Raw genomic sequence first — 22,341 nt, forward strand, 5'->3', positions numbered from 1 at the left:
TAAGAAAGTTCTTTACCAAAGAACACTACAAGATTATTGTACAATCCCTCACACTCAGTACCTTGGATTACTGCAACAGCCTCTACCTACCATGCCCAAACAACATGATAAAACAACTACAGACCGTTCAGAACACAGCCATCAGACTCATCTACTGTCTCAGCAAATTTGACCACATCACTCCCGCCTATGTAGACTCTCACTGGCTTCCGATAAAAGCAAGAACTCAATTCAAGTTCTATTGTCTACTATTTAAAGTAACCCATGGAACAGCCCCCTGTTACCTAAACAACCGCCTATACCGCTACCACTCATCCAGATCAAGAAGAACTCAAAACCTATTCACCTTCCCCCCTCATAATGGAACCCGACGTAAGAAACTATACGACAGCCTTCTAGCGACACAGGCAGCGAAAATTGACCCCACCATCACCAAACTAATGATCAACACAACAGACATCAAAGTGTTTCGAAGAGAAATCAAAACATTTCTATTCAAAAAACACGTCCTTACCAACTAATATCCTCCCCTTTCGCACAAGCTCTCCCTCTATTGAATAACACATTAGTCTTCTCCTAGAACCTGTCCTTCTGACTCCTATATAAGCATTTACCTCACTATCCAACAAACTTCTTACGTCATTATTAGGTAACTTCTAGTCTGTAACCCGTATATACTGATGTTCTCTACTGTATCCTGTTATTACTTGATTCTCTGCTATGTAATTCTTACAATTGAATCCTCTACCACACCATGTAAAGTACATGAATCACTGTTATGTAATTTCTCTAGATAATAGTTGTTACGCAATTCTCTCGGTAATGTCCAGATCTCTTATAATTTGTAATCCGCCTAGAACTGTAGAACTGCAAGGCACAGGCGGAATAGAAATCACTAATGTAATGTAATGTAATGAAAATTGCAACATGTTAACTTTCATCTACAAGTCATCCTTTGCTTTTCAGATTAGATTTCTTCATTGTACCATTGATAATCCTATGATGTATTTTTTTTTTCAGGTTTAGAATGATTGTACATTTCTGCCCCCAGTGTGGTCAGAAAGCAGAGCCTTTGTTTATATTTTGTCCATATTGTGGCATTAAATTACCTAGAGATGAACAAGAGGTGATTCTGCAGGGTCCAGCTATTCAGTGTACTTCAACATCGCTCACATTAGGTATGTTTTGTTCTTTCTTTTTTCTTTTTTTTTTATATATTTATTTAAAAATAATGCAATTAAAAAACATCTAACTTATACAATTGCAGATAAAGCAATACATTAGTACATTATGTATCTTCAGTGTTCTCCCTAGGGCCTTTTAGCTGGACGGTCCGCCCAGCTAATTTAGATGACCGGCCAGCTATCATCCGCTGGTGAATTCTGCTGCTGCCTGCTGCTCAACATTAAAAAAAAAAACCGGCTTGGAGATTTGACGCCTTAGCCCATAGCAAACTTATGCTCTGGGGCTCTAACGTGTGCGTGCCGGCTTCCTTTCTCTTCCCTCCGAAACCGGAAGTTATGTCCGGGGGGGGGGGGAGAGAAGGGAAGCCGGCACGCACATGTTAGAGCCCCGGAGTATGCATTCGTGGAATAGGCTCCTTGTAGAAGTGGTGGAGATACTGTGTCTGAATTCAAGAAGGCATTGTACAATCACGTGGGATCTCTTACGGAGAGGAGGGTATAGTACAGGGGTAGGCAATTACAGTCCTCGAGAGCCGGAGCCAGGTCTATCTATCTCATGCATATTTATTGTGGATTGCCTATCCCTGGTATAGTAGATGCTGTGGATAGGCCATTTGGCCTTTATCTGCCATCATATTTCTATGTTTTTAAGTAAAAATAAATAAAGTAAATGACCTAACAAAATGTAAAGAGCTAAACATAATATACCTCCACTTGATATACAGACTACTGCTTCTAGAATGATAGGACCTTTTTACTACTTGGACTACCTGAACTTTATTTTCCCTCAGTTTTTAGTGTAAATGACAAAAGAAAATCTTAGCAAGAAAGATTAATGTGATCATGATCAGAGTGTCCATTATAGAGAGATCTTTAACTTCAGTGCCTGATATGCTGTAATCTGTCTTGAGCCTACCCCCTGCTCCAATAATATCATAAGGTTCACTTCTTCTAGTAAAATTTGAACTGGGCCAGCTGAAAAGAGCATGGTAACTTTTTCAAGAGAAGTACAGTATTTTGAAAGAAATGTAGCCTAACAGACTTAAAGTACCAGTTTGAGAAATGTAATTTTCCAAAGCATCAATAGTGCTAACAGTAAAATAATGGAATTGCAACCTGTTAACTGTGAAATAGCCACCCTTCTTATGATAACATTAATTATTGTAGAAGTAGATGAAACATTTAAGTTCTAGGCTTATTTCCCTTTTTTTTGTCTTATCACATTACAGATTCAAAGAAGGAGGGTGCTTTAGGAAAAAGTCCCACAAAAAGAAAATCCTGCTTCAGTTCTCCCCAGAAAGAAATATGCTGCACCCCAATAAAGCAGGAAAGCCCAGACCAGGAATGCTGCCCAGATATCTATGTCACTTCAAAAGGTATAAAAAGTAGAGTTGATATTCAAAATCTTCAGAGGATACAGTGAGAGTAGTTCTATTCTGTCATCTTTCTGCATCAGCAGAAGTTGTACTTTGGTGCCTGTAGCTTCTCAAATTGCTTAGACATGCTCTGTTTTTTGACTGTTACTTAATGGAGATAGTGCTTTATAGTTTCATAAAGAAAGCAGATCTGTATTTTTATTGCACTAAGGTAGAATTTTTAACACAGCACTGTTTTATAAGTAGCTCTTAAATATTATTTCTAGTGCAAAAGACATATGAATCTTGAGCCAGTGGGTTATTCTTAACATGACCATTTATTTTTTCATCAAAACGGGACATCTATTAATATTCAGCCCCACCCCCATCCTGCCCTAGCCCCGCCCCCAATTTCATCCATTCATTTTTCACCCTCTTCCATTCACACTTCTATTCAGCATCTGTCCCCCCCTCCCCACACTTCTATTCAGCATCTGTCCACCCTCTCCCCCACACTTCCATACAGCACTGGTCCCCCCTCTCTCTACCCTTTCCATCTACTGTTCACCCTCTCTGCCCTTTCCATCCAGTGTCCACTCTCTCTCCATTTTTCTGTCTCCATCCCTTTCCCTGTGCTCTGGCATCTGTCTCTTCTCCTTTCCTTCCTTCCTTCCCACTCAACCCCATGGCCTGGCATCACACACATTTCCTTCTCTTCTACCTCTCCCTCCCCCTCCATGCTCTGGCATCTCCTCTCCTTCCTTTCCCTCTGGTCTGGCATCTGTCTCCTTAGTTTCCCTTCCCTTATACCCTGGCACCTCTCTGCTCTCCTCTTCTATCTCTTCCTCCCCCCTCCATTATCTGGCATTTTCTCTCCTTCCTTTCTCTCCCTCCCTCCTTCCTTGCCTCTGGTCTGGCATCTGTCTTCTTCCCCCTCCATGTGCAAGTGATGGGTAAATGCAAATGCTCAGAGAGTTGGCCTTAGAGTGCTGGTAAAAAAAAATTGAAAAATAGGACTTTAGAAGTGGTCCTTTGAATACTGGCTACACTTGTATGAGAGCCCATAAAGTCCTGGCTTTGTAGAATGGTCAGTCACATTGGATGCTAATCATTTTGAATTTTCTTCTTGTTCTCCTTCCTTAAGGTACATAAATAATCCTTAGAGGAAGGAGAAAAAGAAAATCCAAAACGATTAGCATCCAGTGTGACTGATTAGAAGTCGACTGCTTGAGTTTTGTACGCTGGGCGGTTACGTGTCAGTTGCTGTGGCCCTCAGGGTGTGGCGAGCAGTCTGCCACCTTCACGAGCTCTCTCTCTCTGGTCTGGGCCCATCTTCGTTGCCCGGTAACCCCAGTGAAGAGGCACTGAGGTAGGTAATGGGTGGGAGATGGCAAAACGTCCTGTTGTCTCCACAGTAACGGCCTGTAAGTGAATTGAACTCAGGCCGCGGGGCTCTAACACGGCACACACTGGCTTCCCTTCTCCTCCGAAACAGGAATGATGTCATTTCCTGTTTCGGATGCGAAGGGAAGCCAGTGTGTGCCGTGTTAGAGCCCCGCGGCCTGAGTTTAGTTCACTTGCAGGCAAGAGGGTAGTGAGGGAATAGAAGGAAGGGAAGAAGACCTCACCAGACAGTTGGGGTGGGAGGGGCAGCCAGGCCCTGCCCTTTTTGCTCCCCCCTAATGCTGGTCCTGGGGCAGGGAGACAGCCCATTCTCCTGCGATCCCCTGTCCCGTTGGCCCCACACACAACTTCAGGACGCTGTCTCTGAAAACGGGACTTTTCGGCGTCCCGAAGCTATGCATGGGGACAATGGGACAGGGGAGCTGAAAAAGGGACAGTCCCGTTCAAAATGGGACGTATGGTCACCTTAGTTATTCTCCTTTAATCGCAAGTTGTGTAGAAGGCATCATACGCATTTGCTCCGCCTTCTGCATCCCTGGGCTATGCTGTAGCTCCTCGGTTTTTCCTTCTACCACGTGAGTTGGAAGGTGTCTTTCTGATCTGCTCTGATTCTAGTTTATTATATTCAGGTTTTTATTTGGATTTGAGGCCTTTCAGTACTTCAGCAGTTTCCGGTCCTACTGGGGCAGCTCTGCTTGGGAGAAGACAGACTTTCTGTGAGGGCAACCCTTTTACAGGGCACCTGCCTGGCCAGCCTACATTAACACTTTTTTTCCAGTTCAATAGGAATGGTATGCTGAACCAAGGGTCTTAAATCCACTCCTGCGAGTCCATTGCAGGAGATACTGATCACTGTTTTCAATACCTCCTCCTTCTCCCTTCTCTCTGCTGCCTCCATTCAGTTATTTAATCTGCAAGCGAGCCTGCAGGAACAACTCTGGTCAGTCTTCCTTTTTGTTTTTTGTGTATTTTGGTGGGTTTTCTTGGGATTTTGTGTTCCTGTTCAGCTCTAGTGGACTACCTAGCCTGCGGGAGAGGAGCAGACTGGTCTACAGCTGACAGGTGGATCCTGCAGGGACCTGCACAGCCAGCTTGCTTGAACTATGGAGCTCGGGGGTTTCATCTGCTATTTACTCACTTCTTGACTTGATAAGAAGTGCTGGTGCAGGTTTTATGGACATCAATTGCATTTCTTCAGAGCGCAAATAGTGTTGGCTGCACTTCCCTCCCCCCTCTTCACAGCATTTGGATTCTGGTACCCAGGGGATGAGGCTAAGTCCAGCTGTGGCCCGACTGACAGCTGAAAGTTGGGAGAGGCAGCTTTCCTGGTGATAGATATTCTCTCCTAATTCCAACTACCCTGAGAGGAGCTGTGATAGGCTGCAGCACATCTTCCCAGTGGCTGGTCTGAGTATATGAGTAGGGCTGTCGCAGCCCACAGGGTAGTTTGGGGTGGAGTCTGAAATTGTGTTTTATGAGGTTACTAGTCTTTAAGCCCGTTACATTAACGGGTGCTAGAATAGATGTGTCTGTCTGTCTGTCTTTCTCTTTCCTCGGCTGTCCACCACCATCCCTTGCCTTCTCCCTTTCTTTTACCTCCCCCATGTCCAGCAGCACCCCTTCCCTGCTCCCCCTGTCCAGAAGCTGCCCTTCTCCCTTCGTTTTATGTCTCCCTTGTCCAGCACCACCCCTTCCCTGCTCCCCCCATCCAGAAGCAGCCCTTCTCCCTTTGTTTTACCTCCTCCCTGTCCAGCAGCACTCCTTCCCTGCTCCCCCTGTCCAGCAGTAGGCCTTCTCCCTTCCTGTTACCTCCCCGCCTGTCCAGCAGCACCTCTTCCCTGCTCCCCCTGTCCAGCAGTAGGCCTTCTCCCTTCCTGTTACCTCCCCGCCTGTCCAGCAGCACCTCTTTCCTGCTCCCCCTGTCCAGCATCTGGCTTCCTGGTCCGTTCACTTCTGCCTTCCTCTTCAAAGCAGCCCTGCTGAGGATCGTGGCCGGCTGTAGCGAACCTTGCAGGCTGCTCTGCACGCCAGTAGGACGTTCCCTCTGACGCGATCCCGTGCGTCAGAGGAAACGTGCTACCGAGGTGCAGTGCGGCCTGTGAGGTTTGTTATAGCTGTCCGCGATCCTCAGCAGGGCTGCTTTGAAGAGGAGCGGCAGCAGCAGCAGTGGTTGGTGCATGAGGGCGGGAGAGGGGAGTCGCCAGCGTGTTCCCTGCCTCTGTGTTCAAAAATGGAATTTGGCACAGAGGGACACAGCATGCTGTCAGGGAACACGCCATCCTAAGTGCGCATGCGCGCTTAGGATTTTATTATAGAGGATATCTTGTCATAGCCTTGTTCCCCCCCCCCCACCCATTAATCCTAAAATCTCTGTTTTTTTTATAGGTCCTCCAGTGAGTTATAGCTATCTTTTCAGCAGGAAATCCATCTTGGATTTATCCCAATTTTAATTCTAAGTTCTCAAACTTCTTCAAAATGCCTCGTTTTGATTCTAACCAGAAGGGATGGAGTCTTCATGCTCTAATGATGTGAATTAATCAAGTTTTGTGCTGTTTGGATACCTGAAAAGTGCCCTTGCACCACATGTTCCACCACGCATGCTGGAGAGGCAGGAACCTCAGTTTCAGCCTCTGACCACCTTATTAATGCTGCCAAATGACTGTTGGGATGAATAGGGAATGATTTTACTTTCTTTGGGGTCCCGTGATGCGGCGCCAGTGCCTAATAAAGGTTCTAATGGCCTCAAAACGAAAAAGCGCTTTAACCCTCCTCTTGAAGGGGCTTCTCGGTCCTCTATGTCCTTTACACCTGACTTTGAACTTGCTCTGGCAAGCTTTATGTTAATGGTGCTGCAGTGCCTTCTGGGTCAGCTAGAGAGCGACCACCTGCGCAGCCTTCCCATATTCCAGCATCTGCTTCTCTACGGAGGCCCATGTCTTCCCTGGACACCAACAGCTGGTCAAACGGTGTTCCTGAAGAAGATGATCTGGATGCTATCCTCTCTCCCAGGGGGATGGATGCCTTGGTCAGAGATGATGTGACACTGGGTGAAATGGCAAAAGCAATGTCCCAAGCTATATCCTATGGACTCTCTGGTGGCTCAGGTGACCAAACACACATCCCAGTGAGGGGGGCTTAGCACTTAAGGATCAACAGGATTGCAGACTGGACATGTTGCTCAAGAGGCAGTTTGAGACCTTGTCTCTGGTGGTGAGGGCTGCTGCAGCAGCCTTCTTTGTGACTCGAGCGTGCCACTCTAGATTGCATGACCCATGTAGTGTGCCTTCTAATCCTCCTTCCCAGCTGTTGTTTGTAGGAATGGACTATGTGGCTGATGCTTTGTATGATCTGCTGAGGGTAGTGAGATGGATAACCTGGACATACTGGACTAACTTGTGTATGCTGGACATTGCATATTCTGAACTGATAATATAATATTTCTTTCTGCTATGCATTTGCTGCTGTAATTTTGTAAGTCTTTATACTAACAATAAAAATATTACCTGTTTTGGAAAATACAATGCCGTCTCGTAGTCATTCCAATGAGGTAAAATAAGCGGCATTACTTCAGTAGTGAGCAAGGTATCAGCTTATTCTGTGTCAGCTACAGAATCTTGTAAATCAGACATTGGGCTGGGGATTCCACATCCAATGCCATGCTCAGCAGGCTTCCTTTCAGGGGGCAACATGTTATTTGGCCAGGGGTTGGAAGACCTTATGGCTAATGTCCAGGACCGCCGTCCGAAGTCACTAATTGACAGCAGGCCCAGGACATATAAATGGCAGGCCTATGGGTCCTTTCGAGGCTCATGCCCTTCACACCTTTTCTCATCTGGGTCCTCGTCCCAGAAATCCTTTCAGAGTCCATGGCAGAGATTCTCCAGGAATAGAAAATCCCAGGGCTCAATGACGCCAGGCAATCCTACCTCCCCATGCAAGATAGGAGGCAGATAGCCTCCAATGCTTGCAATCATGACTGGCCAATGGGTTTTGAAAGTCATCAGGGACAGATACAAGTTGGAGTTTGTCTGTCCCCTCTCTGCCTGATTCATGGTTCAGGTGACCCTCTGAAGGTTGCTGGCCATTCAAGCCATCAAGGAAGTTCCAGATGTAGGTTTGGGCTCTGGCAGATACTCCATATACTTCATTATGCCCATCCTGGACCTCAAGTACATCAATGCATCTCTGCCTCATTTTTGTATGGAAACTCTCCGGTCAGTCATTGCTTCAGTGCAACCGGAGGAGTTCTGGTAGCGCTGGATTTGATAGAGACATATCGCCTTATCCTAATATTTCTGGAACACAGGCGCTTCCTTAGGTTTCATATCCTGGAACAGCATTTTCAATTCAAGGCCCTTCCATTCTGCCTGGCTACAGCCCCCCAGACCTTCACCAAGGGTGATGGTTATAGTGGCGGTTCACCTCCACAAACTGGGTTAACTAGTCTTACCTTACCTTACCTGGGCGACTGGCTCATCAGAGTGCTGTGGTGGGAGCAAGCGAAGAGAGCAGTTCAGACTGTCTTAATGACATTTCAAGGTCTGGGATAGATTGTCAACCTGAAGAAGAGCCAGCTGCAGCCCATTCAGTCCTTGGAGTATCTGGGTGTTTGATTCAACAAAGAGAGAGGCCTAGTGTTTCTTTCATGCAGACTGAAAATTGGGAGCCAAATTTCAGCTCTTGGCAGTTTCCATTTCCTGGGATTATCTCCAGGTCCTGAGCAGTGGGTTTAGTCCCCTCTGGTCCCTCTTGGGTGATGGAGTCGCATATGGCTTGCTTTTTGGATCAGAGATTCCCTGTAGAGCCCTTGATTTGTGACTCGGCGTCTTCAGCGAAGTGCAAAGGTGCAGACACCTCAAAGCCTACGAGGAAACAAGATGAGCCCCTGCAGGGGCCCTCTAGGCATACTGTTCAGGGCTTTACACACAATTTTGAGAGTCTAATGTTTGATGCCTATCTGGCTTATCGGTGTCAACCTGCACTGTCTGGGGACATATCGATGCTTGTGAAAGGGGGTGTACCATTGCAGAGTAAGGTTTTCCTGATTGGAGTTGCGTCCGCAGGAATTGAAGGTACAGTCATAAAAGGACTGGAGGTCAGTCAATGCCTTTACTGGGGGTCACCAGTCAAGAGTCTCTGGCAGCCCTGGATCAGAGAGAGGACCTACCGGTGTGGTGTCGTTTTTTTTGGGGGGTGGTTAAACAAGTGACTTTGCTGTAAGCCATTACAGAATACTTGAGAGAATTAAAGCTCAACTCCCCACAGACCTCTGCTACTTAGCTTTCTGTCATGAGTAACTCTAAGGCTCAGACTACATTGTTTTCCTTCACATCTGGACATTACCATCATGCTAACGGAGCATTCTTATACAATCCCTCTGGGGGCTGAACTAGAGGGTTATTGTATGTCTGATAGCTTCAGTTGCAGGGCAACTAAAAGTTGATCCCTCCCCTTTGGGCTACCTGCCTGGGAGCTTCCTGTCCTGCTCAGTTTGTTCCTGCAGCTTCACTGCATGGTTGAAATTAATTCTGCTCATGATTTGTTTTCAATTCCTAGTCTTTTTTTTTTTATTTCGCGGGTTTGTCCACGTGCTGTGGATCAACTCTGTGCAACTGATCCTTCGGCAGGAGATCACAGACATTTTAAATTTTGTCTGCTTCTGGAGGGTGCTCTGTAAGCCTGAAACTGCAGTAAGCCCTCTAGACAGCCTGCAGATTGGATTGGGTCTCCAGGATCGGGAGCAATCTTTCACCTGGTTCGTCCGCAAAGGGGTAGAGCGCAGGCTGCTGCAGTTCCGAGGAGGTACACTGTGCTGCGTGTCTTCCCTGATTTCCCTGAGGGGTCCTGGTAGTTGTAATCTGAGGTGACAGGGAAGGTAAGGCGGTCAGACCTGGAAAATACAGTTTAATCAGCTCCACTGTGTATTGCTGGCTGCCATTGAAATGCATTGCAGCATATGTCTCTGTGGTGTATGTGAGTCACAGAGTTTGCCGATTTGGGGGGGGTGCTTAAATTGGGGTTTTGAGGAGTTTCCCTCCATACCCTGGTCCCCCCACTTGTAAAATCCTAAAATCACCATTTTTAGCATTTTCAACGGCACAATCTGTCACAATCGGCACCTGCGGTGGCCATCTTGGATTTTCTTTAAAATTTTTAAAACTATATTTTTTGGGCTTAGAAGCTTTGTTTTTGCTCCAAACTTCACAGATGGCATGGATTCATGCCATAAATGCGATGGATGGCATGTGGTTTCACAGCCGTGTATTCTGTGCGCCGCAGCCTGCAAGGGGCATAAACCATGCATGGATTCCACACTATCCTCCTCCAGAGAGGCCCTGCTTTCCTCCGATTCCGCCATAGATGCGATTCCAGCGTCCGGGATGCCAAAATTGAGCGAGGAGGGTGTTTTCGTGAAACGCAAGCACAGTCTCATAAGTTTTCAAACCATTCTGAATCTGAGTCCTGCAGATCGGCTCTGGCTGCAGGGGACTATTTTCCGCTGGAATTTGTTGATATGATGTATCAGGCTTTCATGAGAAAGTGGGCTAAGCCTGTGTCTCCCTATTAGACTGCCGTTCAGCACTCTGTGCAGCCTTTGGATTCCAGCATGTCAATCTGCTCCCTTGCTGGTCCGCCTGAAAGCCAGCGGCACCTTCCTGCTATTGTCTTGATGCCTGCATCAATTTCTATTCTGTTGCTGTCGCATGGCTCTTTGGCAGGCTCTGGACATTACCACCATGCCAGCGGAGCATTGGGAGTCTCTATAGGGTCCCTTGCAGGTGGCTAGAACTATGACAAGATTGTAGCCAATGGCTCTTGATTTTCTGCAGCTGTTTGTCATGCTTAAAGTGGATTCATTGGTGGCACAAGTTACCAAGTGTACTTCTCTGCTTAGTGAAGATGGAGTAATTTTAAAGGATGCATGCAACCAACGGGTGAACTTAGTCCTCAAGAAACAGTTTGAGGCCTTGGCTTTAGGTCTGATAGTGGCAGATAGGGCTTCATTTGTTGCACGCGCCATAACATTTTGTGTCATGCTCTGTGAACGGAGGGAGACACCTACTCCCAGTTGCTAATTTCGGGGGTGGATTATTTAGCAGATGCTCTTTGACATGTTTAGAGTCATGAGTAAGGTGTCTGTTTAATCTGTCTCCACTCATAGAATGCTCTGCCTCCAAGGCCACATTCCAAGGCTACCTTTAAGAGGACAAAATCTGTCTTTTAATTACTCATTTACTTTTTTTATTGTGGCACATATGTGTTGGGTGGCTGTTGATTTTTATATTACAGATGATTGGATTCTGGATATTATTTGAGAGGGTCATAAAATCAAGTTTTCTCGTCCTCCTCCAGATCTGTTTCTTGACTCCCCTGCCAGATGGCCAGAAAAGGAGGCCAGGGTCCAAGCGACAGTACAACGACTCTTGTACATTCATGCCATAGAACCAGTTCCTGAAAAAGAATAGAGCTCTATCAGATACTTCATTGTGCCCAAGAAAGACACAGAAAACTGGAGACCTATCCTGGATCTGAAGTCCATAAATGCAGCACTGAGAGTTCCACGCTTTCACATGGAGATGATCTTGTCAGTCATTGCACCAGTAGTTCTAGGGAAGTTCTAAGCCTCACTGGATTTAAGAGGCATATCACCACATTCCCATTTTTCCATGTCACAGAAAATATTTGAGCTTCCACTTCAGCTTCTACTTCCAGCACAGCCTTTTGCATTGACCACAACACCGCATACCTTCACCAAGGTGATGGTAGTGGTAGTGGCTCACCTTTGCAGGAAGGGCATACAGATTTACCCATACCTGGACGATTGGTTAATCAGAACCCTTTCAAGACAGGAAGGTGAGCACACAGTGCAGCAGGTGGCAGATCTTCTCCAGGGACTTGGTTGGATACTCAACTTCAGAAATATCTGAGAGTCTGCTTTGACACAGCAAGAGGCTTGGACTTCCTGAGCCATGCAGATCACGGAGATCTTAGCATTGCTGAAACCCATGACCTGACACTACCTTCAGATACTGGGCTCGATGGCGGCCACCTTTGAAGTCGTTCCCTCGGCTACAGCACATATGCATCAACTCCCAGATTCCTTCCTCTCCAGGTGGTCCCCGCAATGGCATTCTATGCAGATGAAGCTTCCCTGGTCATGGGAGGCAAGGAGCAGCTTACATTAATGGCTCCAGGGGGATGCCTTCTGAGGGGCATGCCCTTCGATAATCACTGCATGAGTGACACTCACAATCGACTCCAGCCTGAGGGGCTCACTGCTATGGTCATCCACTCCAGGGTAAGTGGACCCCATCAGAAAGTAAGTGGTCCATAAATTGTCTGGAACTGAGAGCCATTCATTTGGTGTTAAAAGTATTGGAGGCTTTCTTGGCAGGAAAGGCAGGCAGAGTAGTCTCTGACAATACCACCTCAGTAGCTTATATGAACAGATAGGTACCAGAAGTGCCCCATTGTGCCTGAAGGCACAGATATTGTTCAAGTGGGTGAAAGCTTACATACAGTATAGGCGCTTTCAGCAGCTCATGTGGCAGGGGTAGAGAATGTCTAGGCCGACTTTATAAGCAGACAGACTCTGGATCTAGGGGAGTGGTCCCTGTTCCAGAGAGCATTCAGCATCATTATGTAGTTCTGGGGAATATTAGAGATGGATCTCATGGCATCAGCCAAGAATGTGAAGGCAATTCGCTTTTACAGTTGACGACATCCTGGTTCAACCCTGTCCCACAGAGAATTTAAGCTATGTGTTTCCACCATAGACCATGGTGGACCAGATCATCTGCAGTCACACGCCGCCAGGGTCTGATAATACTGCTAGCTCTGCACTGTCCTCGCTGACCTTGGTATGTGGATATTTTGCAACTGCAAAGAGGCAGGTGTCTTAAGCTGCCAGTTTATCTTGAGGTCCTCAGTCAAGACCTAGTTCCCATGGAGAATCCAACATGGTCTTACAGCACGGCTCTTGAGTTCTTGGCCCTAACTCATAAAATTACTTGGGAGGGGGGTAGTCATTGTGACTCTACTTAGAGCAAAGAAACCTTCAACATTTTCAGCTTACAGCAAAACTTGGAAGACTTTCCAGCCATGGTGCATCAAGGAACAGGTAGAGCCTTATGAGGCACCAATTCCTGTGATCCTGACATTTCTGCAAGTCGGACTAGAATAAGGCTTAGTGGTTGCGTCTCTCAAAGTACAGGTGACAGGCCTGTCTTTCTTTTGGACCCTTGGAGGTTAGCAGTCACTGGTCATCTAGACATCGCTCTGGTCTTGAAAGCGGTGCTCCAGATTGCGTCCTCCGTTGTGCCGGCCTTTCCCGTCATGGGACCTTAATATTTTGAAGGGCTTTTCTCAGGCCCTGTATGAGCCTCTGCAAGACTCATTTTTTGGATCTTACTGTCAAGATGGTATTTCTGGAGAGCCTTTTCAATCAGGTTTACTGAGGCTGGTGTTTCACTGCAAATGGTGCCTATGATGTAGGGGCCATGGCTATATCGGTAGCCAGTTTAAAGTTTCCTTCTCTTTAGTTTTTAAGGTTGTAATGTGGAGTCCGCATTTCAGTATCACTTAAGTACAGCATCTGAATGAGGTTTAGACTTCCTGTGCTCTAAGGTCTTTTCAAACAACATAATCCAAAATCTGAATCATTTTATGAATATGCATTTTTATTGTTTTTATGACAAAATATATATAATATATTGTTGAAAATGTGATCTCAAAATTTTTTTCATTTCCCCATTTTTGTTGAAGACAGTCCTTAGGTAGGGAGTCTTCCTTAAGTGATTGGTTGATCTGCTTGTTTTCAGAAAACAGTAGGTCACAGAAACTCATGAGAAGAGACTCATCACCTTTAGGAGATGGTCTCTTGTATTTAGTCTGAATAAGAACTGAGTCAGTTTTGCCATGTGGTAAACACATACATATTTGGTAAAGATTTTATCAGAAAGTTCTGGAAGAAAGTTGGGGGCACATGCAATCAGCTAAGGCACTTGTGTGACTGATCAGCTGTTTCTAGAGAATATCTGCTAGATGTTCCAAGTAAGCAACTTGGTCTTTTCTATAATGGTTCTCTTTCTCTTTAAAATGATACTGCATGTGCTTAGGGGGAGTTTATGGGCACTGAGAATTTGAGTTAACCATTAAAGTATTTTAACACTGTTCTATTTATATTTGTCTCTTGAAGCTAAGAATAGCCCACGAGCCAAACGTGCCAAAACAATCTCAGTGGATCCTTTGCCAGAAAGTACAATTGTGACTGATAATAACTGCAAGAAATGGAAGCTGGGGAAGATCCTAGTCCAGGATAGCCACGGATTCATCTATGAAGGTAAAGTTTCTGCTTTCAATGCTGTATCCCAGGCTGAGATGACCATAGTCAGTTTGTGACAGTATGGCTTAATATGTGAGCTCAATGAGGTAACTGAAGTGAATTTATTCCCCAGGTACTTAAGCGTTCAAGATTAATAGATCTTAAATGAATAGAGAAATAACATAATAACATATCAGGCAATCATAGACTGATATCTTAACATATGATTTAAATTACCAAATTGGATAAACAGTTATTTCTGTTTGAGTGCTGTATAAGGCCCCTCATCTTCCCTCCCTCCCCTTATGATGTGCACCTATAATGTGCTCCTGCGCACATTCATACCTCTATCCATGGACCATTCTGTACATGTGTCAGTCACTTTCTCCAACGACTGATCAGATGGGATTACGGCAGACCTCAGTGAACCTCATTTGCATGCAAAGTTGTATGAACATCGATCATTTTCAGATCAGACAATTTACTGGCACCACAGTGACCCACAGCATATTAAAACTTGAACTTGATTGAGATAAAAAGTACCCACTAACATTTTTGAGTGTACTTCTGTCATCAATGAACTGCTCCAAACATCTGCTAGACTGCTCAAAATAGCAGCCAGAATGTGATTTACAGTAAAACATCTATTTTCCTTTGAAGATAAGATCATAACTAAGGTACCTCAGAGGCATGTAACAAAGGTATTTAAACAGACATAGAAACATAGTAACATAGTAGATGACGGCAGAAAAATACCCGAATGGTCCTGGATGGTCTGCCCAACCTGATTCAATTTAAATTTTTTTATTTTTTTCTTCTTAGCTATTACTGGACAAGAATCCAATGCTTTACCCGGTACTATGCTTGGGTTCCATCTGCCAAAATCTCCGTCAAAACCTATTCCAGCTCATCTACACCTTCCCAGCCATTGAAGCCCTCTCCAACCCATCCTTCCCCAAACGGCCATATACAGACTCAGACCGTGCAAGTCTGCCCAGTTCAATATTGAATATTATTTTCTGATTCTAGATCCTCTGTGTTCATCCCACGCTTCTTTGAATTCAGTCACTGTTTTCCTCTCTACCACCTCTCTCGGGAGCGCATTCCAGGCATCCACCACCCTCTCCGTAAAGTAGAATTTCCTAACATTGCTCTTGAATCTATCGCCCCTCAACCTCAATTTATGTCCTCTGGTTTTACCATTTTCCTTTCTCTGGAAAACATTTTGTTCTACGTTAATAACCTTCAAGTATTTGAACGTCTGAATCATATCTCTCCTGTCCCTCCTTTCCTCTAGAGTATACATATTCAGGGCTTCCAGTCTCTCCTCATAAGTCTTCTGGCGCAAGCCTCCTATCATTTTCTTTGCCCTTCTCTGGACCACTTCAAGTCTTCTTGTATCCTTCGCCAGATACGGTCTCCAAAACTGAACACAATACTCCAAGCGGGGCCTCACCAATGACCTGTACAGGGGCATCAACACCTTCTTTCTTCTACTGGCTACGCCTCTCTTTATATAGCCCAGCATCCTTCTGGCAGCAGCCACCACCTTGTCACACTGTTTTTCGCCTTTAGATCTTTGGACACTATCACCCCAAGGTCCCTCTCCCCGTCCATGCATATCTGCTTCTCACCTCCCAGCATATACGGTTCCTTCCGATTATTAATCCCAAAATGCATTACTCTGCATTTTTTTGCATTGAATTTTAGTTGCTAGGCATTAGACCATTCCTCTAACTTTTGTAGATCTTTTTTCATATTTTCCACTCTCTCTTCGGTGTCTACTCTGTTACAAATCTTGCTATCATCCGCAAAAAGGCACACTTTTCCTTCTAACCCTTCAGCAATGTCACTCACAAACATATTGAACAGGATCAGCCCCAGCACCGAAACCTGAGGGACTCCACTAGTCACCTTTCCTTCCTTCGAGCGACTTCCATTAACCACCACCCTCTGGCGTCTGTCCAACAACCAGTTTCTAACCCAGTTCACCACTTAGGGTCCTAACTTTAGCCCTTCAAGTTTGTTCAACAGCCTCCTATGAGGAACCGTATCAAAGGCTTTGCTGAAATCTAAGTAAATTACATCTAGCATATGTCCTTGATCCAGCTGTCCGGTCACCCAATCAAAAAATTCAATCAGGTTCATTTGGCATGATTTACCTTTTGTAAAGCCATGTTGCCTCAGATCCTGTAACCTAAGTGTGTCCAACCTGCGGCCCGAGAGCCACATGCAGCCTCGTGAAGTATTTTGTGCAGCCCCGGTCGAGGGCGATGCAGTGTTTTCTTCTGCTGCCCCCTGGTGTTTACCGTCTTGCCAGCTCCCTCCTCTGTCTTGCTGCAGTATTTGCGCTTTTATGCAGCCCCAGACATTTTTTTCAGCCAATGCTGCCCAGGGAAGCCAAAATGTTGGACACCCCTGCAAGTTAGTGTAACCATTAGATTCAAAGAAGTACACTATCCTTTCTTTCAGCAACACTTCCATTATTTTTCCAACAACCGAAGTGAGGCTCACCGGCCTGTAGTTTCCCGCTTCATATCTGTGACCACTTTTGTGAATAGGGACCACATCTGCTCTCCTCCAATCCCTGGGAACCACTCCCGTCTCCAGAGATTTGTTGAACAAGTTTTTAATAGGACCCGCCAGAACCTCTCTGAGCTCCCTCAGTATCATGGGATGGATGCCGTCTGGTCCCATCGCTTTGTCCACCTTCAGTTTTTCAAGTTGCTCATAAACACCCTCCTCCGTGAACGGCGCAGAATCTTCTCCATTTTCTCATGTAACTTTGCCAGACAACCTTGGTCCTTCTCCAGGATTTTCTTCTGTGAACACAGAACAGAAGTATTTGTTTAGCACATTGCTTTTTCCTCATCACTCTCCGCATATCGATTCCCAGAATCTTTTAGTTTAGCAATTCCATTTTTCATCTTCCTCCTTTCACTAATATATCCAAAAAAAATTTTGCTCCCTTTTTTACATTTTTAGCCATTTGTTCTTCCGCCTGTGCTTTCGCCAGACGTATCTCTCTTGGCTTCTTTCAGTTTCACCCTGTAGTCCTTTCTGCACTCCTCTTCTTGGAGTCCGCACTCTAGTTCTACTATGCCTTCTGACTTCAGTACCTCAATTCTTCATTTATTTCTACCACCATGCTGAGTTTTACTGTACATCTATACTTCACGATCCAAAACTCTTAAGGGTCTTTTTACTAAGCATTGGTAAGCACTAAAGCGTGCTTACTGTGTTAGGTACTGAGGCATCCCACAGTAATTTTGCAATCTGCATGTACAAAACACATGCCAACAAATTTACATTTTTCATGGGGGGTATGTCTGGGGATAGAGAGTGGCTGTCTGCACAGGAACGGGGATCGTGGGAATCCCACGGGGACCCCCCTCTGGCCCACAGGACTCCCACGGGGATCCCCCTCTAGCCAACGAGACTCCCATGGGGATGGAAGGCTTTGGAAGCAGGGTTCGTCCATATAATATAATGGACACGTCAGCCTTAGTAAAAGAGGGGGTTTATAAGTTAATTACCTGAACAGAAAACAAAAAAAGGGTTCCACCAAAGAGATTCTACAAGGAAAACAGCAGCGCAAACACAAAAGAAACTGTGGAATTGATGATCCTGTCAGAAGTAATTGCTGCTTTTTATGGGGACGGGCGGGGATGGAGGCAATTCCTTGTGGGGATGGGTGGGGACGGAGAGGATCCTGGTGGGGACGGAGAGGATCCTGGCAGGGATGGGTGGGATTTCTGTCCCTGTGCAACTCTGTATTCTGCGCTAGTCAGTGAGCATGTCTGAATTACAGTGCGCTGATTAGTGAATGAACCTTGACTGCCTACAAAATAGCTGGTGGTAAGGGATCATGTGTTAATTTTTGTTAATGGCCACGCCCTAATGGCAATATTAATGCATAGCAATTAACTACTGAGCAGGGACTGTCTATTGAATGTTTTAATGCACAATGCTGTGTACACCTAGCTGTGCTGTAGAAATGATAATTCAGAAAATGACAAATCAACCATAGTCCAGCTGTGCTAAAAATGGCCTTATGCACAGGAAAGACCTAAGTAACGGCATCCCAAGACTACTTTTTAACCCAGCTTAGTGAAAGGACCCCTTAATATTTATAGTTTTTGAAGCATTTCTTGTCTTCCACTATCTCCAAAGATGAATATTAAAAATGCCAAACTGACACAATGGTCTGGCATTTCAGCTAAGTTTGAAAAACAGAATATACCTGGAAATAAACACTCTGGCTAATTTCCCTTTCTAGGAATCCAATTCTTCTGAAGAAAAGATTGATAAGACCATCCCAAGCACTGCAGTCACTAGCCCCAAATCTCTCAAAAGGATAGAACATATTATTTGCACTGCTGGGTCAGATCAGTGGTCTATCGTGCCCAGCAATCCGCTCACGCGGTGGCCCTTAGGTCATAGACCAGTGCCCTATTTGAATCTAGCCTTACTTGCGTATGTTCTGTTCCAGTAGGAACTTATCCAGTGTTGCCTTGAATCCCTAAAAGGTGCTTTCCTCTATAACAGCCTCCGGAAGAGCGTTCCAAATTTCTACCACTCTCTGGGTGAAGAAGAACTTCCTTATGTTTGTACGGAATCTTTTCCCTTCTAACTTTAGCGAGTGCCTTCTCATTCTCTTCACCTTGGAGAGGGTGAACAATCTCTTTCTCTACTAAGTCAATTCCCTTCAATATCTTGAATGTTTCGATCATGTCCACTCTCAATCTTCTCTTCTCTAGCCTTTCGTTGTACGGCAACTCCCCCAGTCCCTTAACCATTTTTGTCGCTCTTCTTTGGACCCTTTAGAGTAGTACTGTGTCCTTTTTCATGTACGGTGACCAGTGTTGGACGCAGTATTCCAGCTGGGGGTGTACCATGGCCCAGTATAATGACATGATAACCTTTTCAGATCTGTTTGTGATCCCCTTCTGAATCATTTCTAGCATTCTGTTTGACCTTTTCACCCCCCAACTATGAGACCCTTCTTTTAGCTGAAGTATTTTAAGTAGTAGGGTTGCCTGGATGAATTCTTGAATGCTCTGAATCTCAAGGAGGCGTTCTTCCACATACTTATTTGGCCTCCACATCAGAAATTGTTGAGATTTGCCTTTCTTGGCCAGCACTACCAGTTTCAGTCTATGCATATGTCAACTATTCCAAGGTAATGCATCTGCAAATCATCAACTTCAAATAGCATACACTGTATAGATCAGTATTGTCTTTTTAAAGTCCTGTTTCAGTATCATGCTCTCATCCTTATTAGAGTATACAGTATATGGTTTTCTGCTGCTTCAGTACTCTTTACTTGCATCTTATGGAAACATGATGGCAGATAAAGATCAAATGGCCCATCCAGTCTACCCATCCACCATCTCCTCCTCTCCTTAAGAGATCCTGTGTGCTTGTCCCATGCTTTCTTAGAGTTCAGACAGTCTTTGTCTTCACCACCTCTACCAGGAGACTATTCCATGCTTATCTCACCCTTTCTGTAAAAAAGTATTTCTTTAAATTATCCCAGGACAAGCAGGCAGGTATTCTCACTAGTGGGTGATGTCATCCGACAGAGCCCCGATACAGACGTCTCACAAGCATGTCTTGCTTGAAGAAACTCAGAAGTTTCGAGATGCCCGCACCGCGCATGCACCAGTGCCTTCCCGCCCGATGGTCCGGGCGTGTCTCCTCAGTTCTTTTCTTTCCGCGGAGCTGAGAAGTCTTACTTCGATTCTGCGCTGACTGAACTCCCGTTCTTTTGCCTTCCATAGCCGCGGGTTTGAGTTTCTTTTACTCTTATCATGTGTTTTATTTCTTTTATTTCTTTTTCAAAAAAAAAAAAATTTCTTCCGGCGATTCGGCCGGGTCGGCCGCGTGGCTCAGGCCCCGCTCCTTCGATCTCGCGGCGGAGCTTTTTCGGCCTATGTCCCGGCCAATCACCGGTTTTAAAAAGTGTAGCAAGTGCCAGCGCGTGATTTCGCTGACGGACCCGCATCGACGCTGCCTGCAGTGTATTGGTCCGGAACATTTCCCGAAATCGTGCCGGCCTTGTTCCACACTCACAGCGCGGGCGTTTAAGCGTCGCTGTTTTTTGTGGGAGTTGATGTTCAAGATGGAAGCTGTGCAAGACCCTTCAGCTTCGACTTCGGTTGGTGCTTCACCCTCACATGCAAAGCCCACCACCGCCCCTGCTGCTCCGGGTCTCCTGAAACCGGCTTTGTTTGTCCCGGTTACAACCCGTCTTCGGCGCCGGTGCCTTCCGTCTCTCAGGTTCAGGTACCGCCTTCTCCAATTCCACCCATGGTTATCAAGGTGCCGAAAGCTTCAAAGCAAAAGCACTCGGCCACGAAGGAGCGCGAAGACCGTGCTGGAGGACCCCCTTTCGGTGCGGATCCCTCCATAGCGGCTTCGTTGCGGTCCCTTTTGGAGGCTCAATTTGTCGAGCTCATGCAAACCATGGGGCCCAAGTTGATTGCCACCATCCAGGGTGACCTCCCGGTACCGATCCCGGGGGGCAGACCACCCCCTCCTCCTCGCCGGTCGACCTTGCTGCTTGGCGAGAAGGAGCGACGTATGGCGGCCGGTCCCTCAAGGCGGGCCTCCTTCAGTGATATGCCCCCTTTAGAGCCCATCACGCCTCTGTTCGAAGAGGCCTGGAATCCCTCTTCAGGTAATCGAAGTCCTGGGCATCGCAAGTCGCAGGAAGAGTTCTTCCGCACTCCCTACCAGGCCTGGGCTGCGTCTCGAGAGGCGTTGAATCTCCCGCCTCTTCGCTCCACGGCCTCGAGTCCCATCTGCTCGCTAGAGGCGTCGGGGGACCATGCTAAGCATAGTCATTCTAGATCCCCCTCCAGACACCGGGAGGGGCATCAGTCCAGGCATTCCTCGCGGCACTCCTCGAGGCACTCGGAGGTTTCGCCGCAGAAGAAGCAGCCACGCATGGGGTACTCTTCATCAGACATGTCCCCTCCGCAGGGACCGGAGTATGAGGAACCATCCACCTCTTATTCTCCCTGTCGATCCCAGGTCTCTTTGGATCCCGAGGCCTCAACTTCGTCCAGTCCCTCTCGGAGGTCGGTGCTGGTGGATCAATTGTCTTTTTCTTCCTTCCTCCGGCAGATGGCAGATGACCTGGACATTACCTTGGACACCGGTTCACGGTACTCCAAGGAATACCTCGACACCATGTATTTGCCTCATCCTCCTGCGGAGTCTCTTCGCCTGCCTCTCCACAAACTTCTCGACCAAACGTTCATGAGATGTTTTGAGACGCCATACTCCATTCCTGCGGTCCCCGGCAAGTTAGATGCCCGATACCGCACGGTCCATCACAAGGGGTTCAAGGGCCCTCAACTTTCCCACCAATCCCTGCTGGTCGAATCGTCCCTCAAGCGGTCTCATCCGTCCCAGGAGTACGCCTCGGTGCCTCTGGGGCGCGAGGGCAGAACCATGGACAAGTTTGGCAGGCAGATATACCAGAACTCGATGATGGCTTCCAGAGTTCTTAATTATACGTTCCATTTTGCATCTTATTTGGAGTTCTTCCTGCCTGTGCTTCGGAAGTTCACACCTTATATTGAATCTCAGGCTTGCTTCGAGTTCGAGGAAGTTGTTGCTTCGCTGTCCCAGCTGCGCCTTCAACTGATGCAGTCCTCCTATGACGCCTTCGAGCTCTCAGCTCGAGCTGCTGCCTGCTCCGTGGCCATGCGTCATCTGGCCTGGCTTCGAACCATTGACATGAACCCGAACCTCCAGGACAGGCTTGCCAATGTTCCTTGTGCGGGAGCAGATTTATTTGACGAGTCTATCGAGACTGTGACGAAGAAGCTCTCTGACCATGAAAAATCCTTTCTGTCTATTCTTCGGCCTAAGCCTAAGCCTCAACAGTCTCGACCTGCCAGACCGCCCTTGATCTATCAGAGGCGTTACACTCCGAGGCAAGCTTCAGCTGCCAGGCAGCCTGCAAAACGCCAGCCTCCACAAAAGGCTCCGCAGAAGCCTCAACCATCTACTGTCCCTAAGGCTACTCAGCCTTTTTGACTCTCTCTTAGGGAGCATAACC

At 46.4% G+C, this 22,341-nt stretch overlaps 1 protein-coding gene across 9 annotated transcripts in view; it reads left to right on the top strand.

The window, feature by feature from the left end:
• Window positions 1-22,341, top strand: part of VRK3 (VRK serine/threonine kinase 3) — a 255,863-nt gene that overhangs the window by 59,875 nt on the left and 173,647 nt on the right. For all 9 annotated transcript variants that reach the window (XR_004539198.1, XM_033941762.1, XM_033941768.1 and 6 more), the window contains exons 3-5: window positions 1,021-1,178; window positions 2,414-2,560; window positions 14,142-14,285. Coding sequence is in view for 8 of the 9 variants with exons in the window: in XM_033941762.1 (XP_033797653.1) it covers window positions 1,021-1,178; window positions 2,414-2,560; window positions 14,142-14,285 (449 nt within the window). In the remaining variant the exon portion in view is untranslated. The remainder of the gene's footprint in view (window positions 1-1,020; window positions 1,179-2,413; window positions 2,561-14,141; window positions 14,286-22,341) is intronic.

The sequence above is a fragment of the Geotrypetes seraphini genome, chromosome 4 (genome assembly GCF_902459505.1).
Source record: "Geotrypetes seraphini chromosome 4, aGeoSer1.1, whole genome shotgun sequence".
Lineage (NCBI taxonomy): Eukaryota > Metazoa > Chordata > Amphibia > Gymnophiona > Dermophiidae > Geotrypetes > Geotrypetes seraphini.